At 40.1% G+C, this 12,662-nt stretch overlaps 2 protein-coding genes across 2 annotated transcripts; both read left to right on the top strand.

Moving 5' to 3' along the window:
• The first annotated feature begins 983 nt into the window (after positions 1-983).
• On the top strand, positions 984-4,681 carry LOC136472076 (phosphopantothenate--cysteine ligase 2-like). Its single transcript, XM_066469804.1, has 9 exons — positions 984-1,472; positions 1,603-1,717; positions 1,827-1,871; positions 2,114-2,199; positions 2,429-2,481; positions 2,582-2,641; positions 3,029-3,130; positions 3,826-3,945; positions 4,057-4,681. Exons 1-9 carry the CDS (start codon positions 1,322-1,324, stop codon positions 4,288-4,290), a joined length of 966 nt encoding a protein of 321 aa, XP_066325901.1. The 5' UTR covers positions 984-1,321; the 3' UTR covers positions 4,291-4,681.
• Positions 4,682-5,972: 1,291 nt separating this feature from the next.
• Positions 5,973-11,663, top strand: LOC136469080 (disease resistance protein RGA5-like). The gene is made up of 3 exons (XM_066467408.1): positions 5,973-6,244; positions 9,883-11,413; positions 11,550-11,663. The coding sequence occupies exons 1-3, from the start codon at positions 5,973-5,975 to the stop codon at positions 11,661-11,663; spliced, it is 1,917 nt and encodes a 638-aa protein (XP_066323505.1).
• The last annotated feature ends 999 nt before the right edge of the window (positions 11,664-12,662 follow it).

The following is a 12,662-nucleotide window of genomic DNA, read 5'->3' as shown; positions in this document are numbered from 1 at the left end:
AAGATTCTAACTCAATTACTTAGACCAAGAATTAAACATATGATTTATATTATATGAAGGTTTGATGCTTAATAAAAGTGTACAACCCGCCACAAGGTTTTGGCATAATGCCACTCGAAGAAAAGGTGTTTAGATAGTTTCTAACTTACTGCAAGTCTACAAAAGCAACACAATTTACTAACCTTCTCATTTCTTCTAGCTAAATTATCCTCGATAAGAATGACCCTGTTTCAAAATACCGCATAAATATTTTTATTTTGAGAGGTAATTTGAAATGCCAAATTCTTTATGTGACCTTAACTCCATTATTGACGAGATAAATATACATAGATTTGACCTTGAAAACGCCATCTTTGTCAAAACTCAACACAAAGAAGTTCAAACCCTCATTTAGATTAATAAAAGCCACACTAACAACAATATTGTACCAAGTCAGCATATTGCGCACTAAAGATATCTTGAAGGAGACATTAAGAGGACTAGAACTAAGCACTCTCATTACTGTTGCATATTTTCGACGAATAATATTAAACAGCGAAGGGTATTGGAATTTCAAGGTCCCTAACCAATTGCCTTCCCCAAAACCTAATCTGGTGTCCACTCCTCAAATTGAAACGTCAGGAATTGGTCCTTCACACCCATGAGACTCGGACAAAAAATGTGAGTCTTCGACTTTCTTGCTAACTGTAAAGTATTATTTCTGAGATATTTGTTTCGGAGTAAAATTTGCTGCATGTCGTCCTCATTGCACATCTTAAATAACCATTTACTTAGAAGGCATTTGTTTTATATGTAAAAGTTCCAAGTTACCATCCCCCTTTGTTCTTTTAGATGATAATATATAGAATGTCCCATTTTACTAAAGGATAATTCTTTTTGTGTTGATGGTTTTACCAGAAAAATCTTAATCTGTAGTAACCTATTTTCTTAAGAGCTCATGAGAAATCTCATAGAAAAAGAGCATGAACAAATTAGAACCTACCTACCTCCGGCAGACAGGATTTTTCCTTTCCAACTACCTTAACTTCTTCTCTACTTACGTTTTCAAATCTCTCTCTTCTTCTTTTCAAGTTCAGAGTCTACATCGATCGTGACTTTGATCCATCGATTGTGATCACGTTTCAAATTAGCTTTTCCCCATCCACCAGCTCCAGAATCTCCACCTCCCCCCAACGCAAGAATTGATTCCAAAAGCCTTCGTCCTGCTGCCTAATTAATGCAGTCCCGTCGCGCTCACACTCATTTTCCACCTTAAATTTCCACACCAAAATTCTCGGGGCGCAGAAAAACAAGCCAAAGATCAGAAGAGAGCGCGGAAGTCATGGCCATGGATCCAAGCGCCGCAGCGCAGGCGGAGGACGCGGCGCGCCGGATCGAGGAGGCGGAGGCCTTCTTCCGCGCCGCGCCGCCGCTCCGCGACCGCGACCGCCTCGCCGCCAGCCTCGCCGATTTCGTCGCCCGCCACGCCGCCGGCAAGTGATCCCCGATCCCGCGCTTCTCTCCCTCCCTGCCCTCATCTCTGTCCGGCTCCGGGTTGGGTGGCTGAAAGGGTAATCAGATTTCTGACGCGCTGCTCCTGTCACCCCCGATTGCGTGCTGCAGGGAGCCGCGGAGTGGTGTGCATCACCTCCGGCGGCACTACGGTGCCCCTGGAGCAGCGGTGCGTGCGCTTCATCGACAATTTTAGCTCCGGCCAGCGCGGTGCCGCCTCCACCGAGTACGCAGACCAATCACGCACTCATCTGCTTTTTACTGCTCTGCTTGCTCATGCTGTTATGGAGCTGGTCCGTTCATCTTTTGGTTCAATGGAGATCGGTTCAATGCAGGTATTTTCTCAAGGCCGGCTATCCTGTCATCTTCATCCATCGCCGGTGAGTCCTCCGAACCAGACAATTTTTGTTCAGTATAGTTGGGGTGGAACTGAACTAGCTGCATGCTCAAAATTTTAACTGAAATTGCCGGTATAGTTCTGTTTGGTGTAGCTAGGCTCGGCTTGTGAAGCCCTCAGAGCCAAATGTCACAGGATGTTCGGTGTAGTTAGGTGCAAGTTGTTTTTGTTCAGTTCTGAATGCCCAAATAAGACAAGTTGTGAGTGACACCTACCTCTTTGCAGTGGGAGCAAGCAGCCTTACTGTAGGTTTCTTCCAGAGGATTCCTTTCTCGATCTTTTTGAGCTCGGTGAAGACTCGGAGATCCAAGGTTTGGACTGTAATCCTGAATTATGCATGTCATGCAAACTGACCCAAAATCTGTCTGGTCTGGCGGCTCCTTGTATGGTTTTATGTTATCTGCCTTCTTAGGTTATCTCCTCGCCTTGAATGTTCAATCTTCACACCTCATTCCTTTACAGTAATTACAAGTAATGTTCAAATCACTATATGCATTCTTCTTTTGAAACACCTGTTTGTATCCTTGTTATGCATCTCAGTTCCACAGTCTCATTCCTCGGTGGTCAAGGCAGCAATTAGCAATTACCAGAAGGTATATATATGTGCCTCTTGTATGTCGTCTTTCTCTTGTGAAGCATTAGCTGCAACCAGATTGATATGGTACCATGGATGTCTTGTATTCACTATCACAGGCAATCGATGAAGGCCTTCTTCTCAAACTCCCTTTCACAACGATTTTTGAGTACCTTCAGGTATTGCACCCTTGTTTCCTACCGGCATATATTGTTGCCCATAGTGTCAGTGTCACATGTCTAACATTACTGTCCATATTACATTTTTTACCCTGCTGTTTAGGACACAGAATATTATGTATATGTTATTTGATATTGTTTAAAATTTAAGCGTAGTTTGGCAGCATAACCTTTTGGCAGGTTACTTTGATGGCAAGACCAGGCCAGCCATTAGCAATTATCACAAACTGACAAACATTCTCATATGTCATTCATTTACTATTATACATATAATATTTTAGATACTAAAAGGTTCATTGTGGTGCATGATAGCTTAACCTGGTGAAAGATGTTAGAGCTATACATAAAGTAGAATCTGATATGCCTATTTTTTCCTGTTGCTGACAGTTACTACAAATGGTAGCTACTTATATGAATTGCTTGGGGCACCGTGGAATGTTTTATCTTGCTGCTGCAGTTTCTGACTTCTATGTTCCATGGGAAAGTATGGTAGGTTCTATCTTCAGTTAATTGTCTTCATATGTTTGTCATATTTGACCAAACCAAGCAACTGCATACTTAAGCAGTTATTATTGCATACCGGATCATCATTTTGTCAGTATAGTCATTGCGCATTGTAGTTAGTAGTCCATGATTGTTTTATTTGGCTTCCTCATCAGTAGAAGGAATATCAGTCACTTGATTCATGGAAACAAGCTTTTTTATGTAGAGGAAGCTATTTGAAAGCAGCTGTTGAAATTCAGAAATGGTGATATTTCTTAGTGATGTAGTTTTTTTTATAACTATTAGTTATGTAGTTAATGCTATGCACCGTTGACCTTAAAAAAAAAGGAGTTCATGTATGCTGTGATGTTACTTGATCCTTCTAAAATAGATCGTGTCCCTCCTATGTGCCTCATGTTAAGCTTGTGTCTAACAAGGAAAACATGAAATCCAGCAATGATAAGGGTAATATGTTTTCTTCTGGTAACAGAATTCCTACAGATTCCTTCTTTTTCCCAGACACTTCTGAAAGCCACATCCTGCACACTAGTAGCTACAAGCATAGGGCACGCTATATATGGTGGTGGTGCTGTGTGTGTATTGTTTTTAGTGGTTATGGAGAGCCGCCTGATGAACTTCAATTAAACATCCATAATGTTCTGCTACCGTTCCACATTCCTCCCTGACAAATGTTTTTGCAGGCTAAACATAAAATTCAGTCAGCAGGTGGCCCTTTGAACATGCAACTCAATCAAGCCCCTAAGATGCTTTTCATCCTCCGGAAAAAATGGGCTCCTTCTGCATTTTGTGTATCCTTCAAGGTTAGCCCTATAACTTATCCCCTCTCTTTTCTCTAATTCTTAAGTAAATATGTGTTGCCTTTCCTGTCTAAATCTGAGTTAGCAATCATTCATGATGCCTGGACACTGCAGCTCGAAACAGATCCTAATATTCTCCTACAGAAGGCAGAAATGGCTTTGAAAAAGTACGGTATGAATGTCGTGGTGGCAAATGAACTCGCAAACTACAAAGATGTTGTAGTGATGGTCACAAGCAGCGGGAGGACGACCGTGAGCAGGAGCAGCAAGGAGGAAGACCTGGAAGTGCAGCTAACCGACCTTCTGGTGAAGATGCACTCGGAGCACATTGCACAGCCCAATTCGTAGGACCGTTGGGCGAGCGAGATGGTTAAATCAGACATGGTGGCGGCAAGTATGGGCGATTCTACTACTCTCCTAGCAAATTGAGATGTACAGAGTTCACCTGGTTCGTCACCAGATGCTCATCAATGTGCTGCAGCAGATTAATACCAAAATTATAACCCACACCAATACCTGTAAGTTTTTGGACATAACCTATCTAAAGCAGCATGTGGCGAAGCCACCAGCCTAGCTATCGAGCTTTTTAATAAACTTTCTGCTATCAAGTTTTTTTTTAACAAACTTGCCGCTATCAAGCCAAACTTTTATGGTAGAATAGCCGATTTGATCATTCATTTTTTTTTTTGTCGAAGACTCAAATCCATTGCGTAACTATCAAACTAGCCAGTTATCTTTATATCGGCTCAGTTCTGTTCCTGGACCTACGTGGCGTGCGTTGTCAAAGATGAGTGCTGTAAAGCGAGTCAATAGACATAATTGGACTCTTTTGCCCCTGTTCCTTCCTTGCAATCAATGTATCAAGAAAAAACAATGTATCTTAAAGAGATATGCATGGTTCAATGGTCAAGGCCAATGCACATATACGTAAACAACACCATCAGGTTTTTATTGATAGACACAAGACCCTTACAAGCAGTTTTGGCTTTGAATTTTGTGTCGGTCTATCACTTGAGTTGATATGAATGCTCAACTTGGTCTTGGTAGCACGCGAAGAACCTTACATGCATTTTTGGCGAGGAAAGTAGGTAGCATGCCAACACCCCTTCTATCAACCAAAATGCAGTTGACAACCATGCTCAAATCAAATGGTTATTTTTTTGGGACAGACACCGAACGAGCTTCTTCTTGGGAAAATATAAGGCACAAATCACTTCTCGGTGTAATCGCAAAATGAGGTGCCATGTAAGCAAATTCGATGGCATGTCACTAAAGTTACCAAGGTAGAGAAGAAATAAGTTTCATCTAGATGAGCGCATATCGTTTCCCAAGACTTAGTATTGGTTGGGGTAGTCCTCATGACAATTGGTGCAGGTAGCTATGGATTATTTTTTTCTCAGGCACATGGTGGTCTACTTTACGGATTGACAACCACTAGAGTATTTGTGATCTATTTTGTTTTATTGGTTGTATGCTTCTTATATTAGACAGAGACCGGAAGTGTCCACGAGTCTATGTATGAACTCGATGTATTGTCTTTGGAGTAAAAAGTCTTCCATTATATTATAAAGAAAAAAAGTTAAATACATGAGTATTCGTTTCCCAAGAAACAGAGATTAATCCATATTTCTTCGATGAGTAGACTTGACCACAATGCGCTGTTGACTTATCAACAAGTTGGTAGATCACCGTATATTAATGGGAAGGAATTAGGAAACAGATACCTTATGGTGAGTTGTTCATGGCAGTATGCAGTGTACGCAGTAATGCAGTGGAAGTTGCTGGGTGACTTTGAACAAGTCAAGCTTCTACGTACAAGAGCTAAGAGTAACTGCACTTTATATTTGCGTAGATCTAGAGGAAATTAACAAAATAAGTTACCCAACTACTGACAGCAAGATACATGTTCTTAATCTGAAAACAGGCTATATATATATACGTGAAGCGGATTCAGACTCCTCGGCTCCTCCCACGACACCGGCCGTAGTAGCGCGCACTCGTTATTCCACATAGCCCACAGATGAGCACAAATGGCTACTGCTGCTCGCGTCAGTGTTACCACGGGAGTGATGAAGCCCCTCTTACCCAAGCTTTCCGAGCTCCCGCAAGACGACAATGTTGGTAAGACTACTACTGCAAATCAAGTCTATCATCATGCCATTACACGCCAGTTTCCAAGAGTGAAGCTTTTTGTGTCAGTTTCTCGAAGTCCTAACATGATGGAGATTCTAAGAGACATTGCTCAAGGAGTGGGAATCACTGATACAGCAGAAGATGATGAGAAGCAACTCGTTAATAAAAGGTAACCCCAGTCATCCACTCCCTCCGTATCTGAATAAATCAATTCTTAGAGTTACAACGCTCATTAGTAAATATAAAAATTTAACATAAAATGAGTTAGGAAGTAATTTTTAGGGAAAGAAGGAGTATGATAATAATGCATGCATGTGTTGCGATGCCATTTCTTCTCGCTGTTTCTCTACGAATGAGGGGTTCTATATTTCACTACTACCAAAAGGATTTGCAGAGACACATCTTTTTTGGGGCGGCTCAATCTAAAACCGTCCTAAAATGGTTCCCAAAACGAGCCATTTCTAAAAATACATTTATAGGAACGGTTGGTATTTTCAGCCGCCTCTATCAATGACCCTATTTACAGGAATGGCTCTAGATATAACTATCCCTACAAATAGATTTCTAGAAGCGTTTGGATCTAAAACCGCCTCTAAGAATCGGCGCTTACCAGTAAAATTACGTATTAAAATTCGAATTTTTTAAACGACCTCGGATGAAAAAAACGACCAAAACAAAAGTTGTAGATCTCAAGAAGTTATATAACTCTGTAGTTGACAACCTTTTCATTTGAAATCATCTATCCAAGGAAAATTACGTTTGAATTTCTCACATTTGAAATTCAAATTTTTCAAGTGACTTCAGATGGAAAAACGACCAAAATAAAAGTTGTAGATCTCAAGAAGTTACACAACTTTATAGTTAACAACTTTTTCATTTGAAATCATCTATCCAAGGAAAGCTACATTTGAATTTCTCACATTTGAAATTCAAAATTTTCAAACGACCTCCGTGGAGAAGCATCCAAAATGAAAGTTGTAAATCTCAAAATGTTATACAACTTTATAGTTGACAACCCTTTCATTTGAAATCATCTATCAAAGAGAAATTACGTTTGGATTTCTCACATTTGAAATTTAATTTCTTCAAATGACATAGGGTGGAGAAATTACCAAAATCAAAGTTGTACACCTCGAAAAGTTATAAAACTTTATAGTTGACATCTTTTTCATTTGAATTCGTTTATGATTCCAAATACTTATTGAAAATCGGATCAAGATAAAATGAGAAGGACAAATATATCCAAATAGACACAAGTGTCTTAGGGTGGTGTGGTTAGAGGAGGAATGTGTGAGGCAGAGTTTGGGTTCGAACCCCCATGTCTGCGCAACACGTGTTCGTTGCGCGACTTGCGGTTTCGGACGGCATGTGTGGCTGTCCAGTGAGGTCTTTCCAGATTTAAAAATATTTTTTTCTTTTTTTAGTCTTAGATTTATAATTTCTAAAAGAACAATTTTTAGGGACGGATTATTTTTCTGCCGCCCCTACAAATTGATTTTAGAGGCGGCTAGCCCCTACAAACTCCCTCGGTGGTAGTGTTTTTTTAATACATCATGCATGCAAGCATGCACACCTCCTTCTAAGAAGGGCTATTTTTTCTCCCTCCTAAATTTAAGGTAGTGTTTTTTAATACATCATGCATGCAAGCATGCACACCTCCTTCTAATAAGGGCTATTTCTTCTCCCTCCTAAATTCAACGGCTTAGATTAATCAGAGTTAGAGCAACTCCTCCAAAGGTCTATTTATATCATTCCTAATAGATAGCAATCAAGATTTTGGTGAAAAATATTTTTTTTTACCCCTACTAAATTCAAGGGCTTAGATTAATCAGAGTTAGAGCAACTCCTCCAAGAGTCTCTTTATATCGTTCCTAATAGATAGCAATCGAGGTTTTGGTGAAAAATATATTTTTTGATTGAAGTAAAGACTATGGAGCAAAGTACCCCGGTATATTCATCTCTAGCTTGAAATTTGCTCCCACGAGGAGTCAAACTTATTACGACATGAGAAATCTAGAACCATCTAGCCAACTCAGCTAGAGGCCCATTCGCTAGATCTCTAAATATTATGATCCTTTATTCTAGATTTTCTCGCTAGCCAAAGATGGAGAGCACAAGATATAGAAAAGTTGTTGAAGGGTGGAATGCTATCGAGAGCAATTTTATTCTCTTCAAATTGATGATTTAGAGTGAGTTAAAGAAATACTCCTGGAGATGCCCTTAGGGCTAGAGAAAAAGGCTATTTGAGCTGGCTTGGTGGCTCGTTTCAAAATTGCTTGGATTGAACTAATCCATGTGCTATGCTATATTGTCTATACATCAATAGAAAAGTATATATCTCAGCGTCTACCCATCAGCACGATCAAGCTACTATTATACTTAGTGAGCAAACAAAACCTCAACAACAATCATTAGCTTAGGAGGCAGATCATCACTGCTGCCACTGCTATCACCAACATCAGTGTTGACCATTACATCTTTTACTCTGGTCTATTAGTACTAGCTAAGCCTGTAGCGAGCATCACCAATTAGGTAACTAATCTAGAGATATTACATCAAGCTACTAAACCTAAACAACTTTTGGTACTATGTCCAAAGAGAACAAAATAACCTGTCTACACATGTTGGTCATTGCATCTTTATTAAGCCCCCCCTGGGGCAATTAACGTATCCATTGAGGTGTTTAGTTTCCTAAGTTCATCACCAAGCACACATGAGACTATAACCTTGGATACAAGTAAACATTAGTAACCAAAACCACATATATGGCCTTTAAACTAGCTAGCGCAACTGAGCTTACATTACCATATACAGTGACGAAGCCAGAAAAAAATTTAGAAGGGGCTGAAACAAAAGAATAAATGCATTTTTATCTTCTCTTAACCTTAGCCCCTCCTACCTAATACATATATGCATAAAATTTTAAGAGAGGGTTTAAGGGGGCTCCACATGCACAGGATGGGTAGGGGGGGGCTAGAGCCCCCCTAGCCCCACCGCTGGCTTCGTGCCTGACCATATATATGGAATTCTTAAAAGTGGGTTGGTAAGAGCCTTTAGCGCCTTACACTAATGATCAATATTGAGTGCAACTTGACCTTGGATTTCTAACATTCTAAATCTAAACTCATTTTCCAGAAAAAGTCCAAATAATTCAGTCTTCAGTTTTTTGCTGTACTCCTAGCCCATGTTTTTCTTGAAATACTCTGAGCTCAGTTAGATGCTTAAACTATAAAAAAAATAAAAGATTTTTAATTTAAGTGAACATATTTATTGTTTATATTTAAATATTTTGTAGTGGTAATTTTTATATTTCAGACCTCTTCTAACCCAACCAACAAACTCAACCTAAGAAGGCATAGGGCTTAAAATTTAAGCCACGTCTTTGCTCAGCCAACAAAAAGATGATTTTGAGAAAAAAACATCTTCTTGAAACAATAAATGGTATAATAGTATGGCAAGGTTTAAATATTTGCTAGCAATTGGTTTTTGCAATTAAATTAAAAGAGTGGTGAAACATTCTTAAATTCTACAATTATTTTCAATTTGGGGAAATATCCCTCAATTATTGCATTAATTTAATTGAAAAAAAAATTATACTTTACATCCCTCAATTTTGCAAGCAATATATTTAACCTCCTTACAAGGATGATCTAAGAACCTATAGAGATTCTGTCAGTAAATGGTTGAAATTTGATAATTACATGAACAAGAAGGCTCTTTATTGGCCTCTTATTAGCATTTCTTTAGCTAGTCACACTATAAACTTTGAAGCTCTCAGCACTAACTTCATCTTTGTTATAATTTTAGATACTTCGTTGCAATTCATGATTTATGGGACACAAAAGCATGGGAAACTATCATGCTGGCATTATTGAATAATGACTATGAGAACAGAATAATCACAACAACACGTAGTGTCGCAGTTGTGTCATGCTGTTCTTTTGAAGGTGGGTATGTTTACCACATGGAGGATCTTGATTCCACAGACTCACAAAAGCTGATTTTCAGAAGAGTATTTTGTTCGGAGGGTTCACACTATCCCCATTTGGAATATGTTCCCGATGAGATATTAGGAAAATATGGAGGTCTACCGGTGGCAACCATCATTGTATCTAATGTTTTAGCTGATCAACACACAAAAGCTGAATGGGAGAGGGTACTACATGCCCTTGGTTCTGGACTTCCCATGCTAACTTTCTTGATGCCTTTAGCGACTCTTCATGTGTTGATCCTAGAAGCCTGGTACTTGAAAGATCACCACCTCGAAAATATTGAAAAGCTATTTTATCTTAAGTACTTGCATATCAGATCATACTCAATAACTAATCTCCCAAGAAAAATTGGAGAGCTGCAGTACTTAGAAACACTGGACATACGTGGAACTGCTATTATAGAATTGCCATCGACTATGGCAAAGCTTCAGAGACTAGCCCATCTATACGTCGACTGGAACATTACATTTCCAGATGGGATGATTGGGAAGATGCATAGCTTAGAAGAGCTAATGACATACGGAGTCAAATCCTGGGAACAAGGGAAGGCACTGCAAGATTTCAGTAAGCTAACCAAGCTGAGGAGATTAGCACTTAAATGGAGTTTCGATTGGCCAGAGGGCTTAGAAGGAATAAGTCAGGCTGAAAGCTTTTATAGTTGTGTGGGAACTTTATTAGCTTCATGCAGCCTTCACAGTCTGTATATTGTGGATGCCTCTTATGTGCATTACCCATTGTCATTGGATATGTGGCGTCCTACTGCTCCTTGTATCCTCCAAATCCTCCAGCTCAAACAATGCATGGTCTATGCAGTGCCCAATTGGATGGCCTCTCATGGAAATCTCAGGGTGCTGGAACTGAATACCTTCTTCATGAGATCAGAAGATGTTGAGATTCTTGGAGCAATATCCAGTTTACTGTTTCTCAAACTAGTCACTATTGGAGGAGCCAATGGAAAGATCATTGTCCATGGAAGCAACAGATTCAGAAGTTTGAAATATTTCTCTCTGTTCATTACTGGTGCTTGTGGGACCTCCCTGGAGTTTGAAGAAGGATCAATGCCAAAGGTCGAGCACCTCAAGCTTGAGTTTCCTGTGCACAACATGTCATGCATTAGTAGTGCTTTCAATTTGGGTATCCAGCACCTTTCTGCCCTCAGTAAGGTTGAAATCAAAATTGTTGGCGACTGTGACAATGACACTAACTACGTTCCAGTGGAAGTTCTGGATCATGGCATCGTCAATTGCATTGCATATGCCATTAAAAATGCTGTCGAGACACTTCCCAAGCACCCTACTATCAGATTTGAAACAGAGTACAATGATGGCTGTGAACATTTCAAATCTGTAAGTACTCACTCATTGCCAGCATTGATTATTTCAATATAACAGATCTTTCTTCCATACTTGGCTCCTGAATTGAATATATTTCCTTACATGTGACACTCTCTTGTTTGTTGTTTTGTTTTCACTTCTGTTCTAGGTTTTGAGGTGGATCAATCAAAAGTATGGGGTACTGACTGAGTGGTTCAAAGTGTGGGAAATTGAAGCAGAGATGACAGAGCAAGCAAGCAGCTGGAGAGATTTTATCTTTTGATGATTTGAAGGACATAACAAGAGAGGTGCTGGTACGTTATTCATTCCCATCCAAACAATATGCTGCCCTATGTAACTCCAGTTTCTCCACCATTCTCGTCCTCATTTTCATTTATTTAGTTGCTATTGCAAACAGGATGAGAGTAAGTGGGGAATAATGGCAGGAGCTAAGTCATATCCCGAAGACAGCAACAAGCCAAAAATAGAGATCTTTGCGAAACATGGGAGACTATCTTTAAATAGGCTTATTGCTTAGATTGCTGCGTCTTTTTTTTACATCTTGTGAGCTTGCGAGCTTATTTTTATAAGCAAGAGACATGATTTGTAATAAATTTTGATTGAGTGCATAACTTATGCAGAGATTGATATAAAACTTTCTTTTTCTAAAAAAAACTACATAATGCCATATGTCAAAGTGGCATGTTTTTTCTTTGTAATGACTACCGGAGGGCCAAACAAGCCGGTGTAGGATTCGAGATTGTAACTACGGATTCGAGATTGTAACTAATGCCTTTTTTGGATGAGTTACATGTATGGCTCTCTTTGTTTACCCTAAGCTATGATCATCAAATTCATTAGCGTGCAAGCGATCAGACCATGTATGCTTCATAGGAACTATCAAAAGTAGGCCACTGGCTCGCGCGCTCGCCCGCGAATCCCCGGTGGAGGTGAGAGAGGCCGTTCGAGGACTCCGTCCGGTCCGCCCTCTCCGCGTCGTGCTCGCAGCGCCGGCCGCCTGTCGACGGCGGGTCGAGTGCCGGCGCCGCCACCCCCGCCAGCTCCGATACCATGAAGGAAGGTATGCTCGAAAAAATAGTATATTGATTATGAGATGTACAAGGGGTGTACAATATATAGACAATGATGACCTGGGGTTTATAGGTCAATACCCAATGAGGTGGATCCTTGCCTAATACCAAATCAACTACCATATAAGCCCTGGGAGCCTAGGCCCATGCGGCTGGCCCAATACCCTATTCTAACACGCCCCCATAGTCTG

Source organism: Miscanthus floridulus, chromosome 8, assembly GCF_019320115.1.
Source record: "Miscanthus floridulus cultivar M001 chromosome 8, ASM1932011v1, whole genome shotgun sequence".
In the NCBI taxonomy this organism is placed as follows: Eukaryota; Viridiplantae; Streptophyta; class Magnoliopsida; order Poales; family Poaceae; genus Miscanthus; species Miscanthus floridulus.
This window is presented reverse-complemented; position numbering and strand designations above follow the sequence as displayed.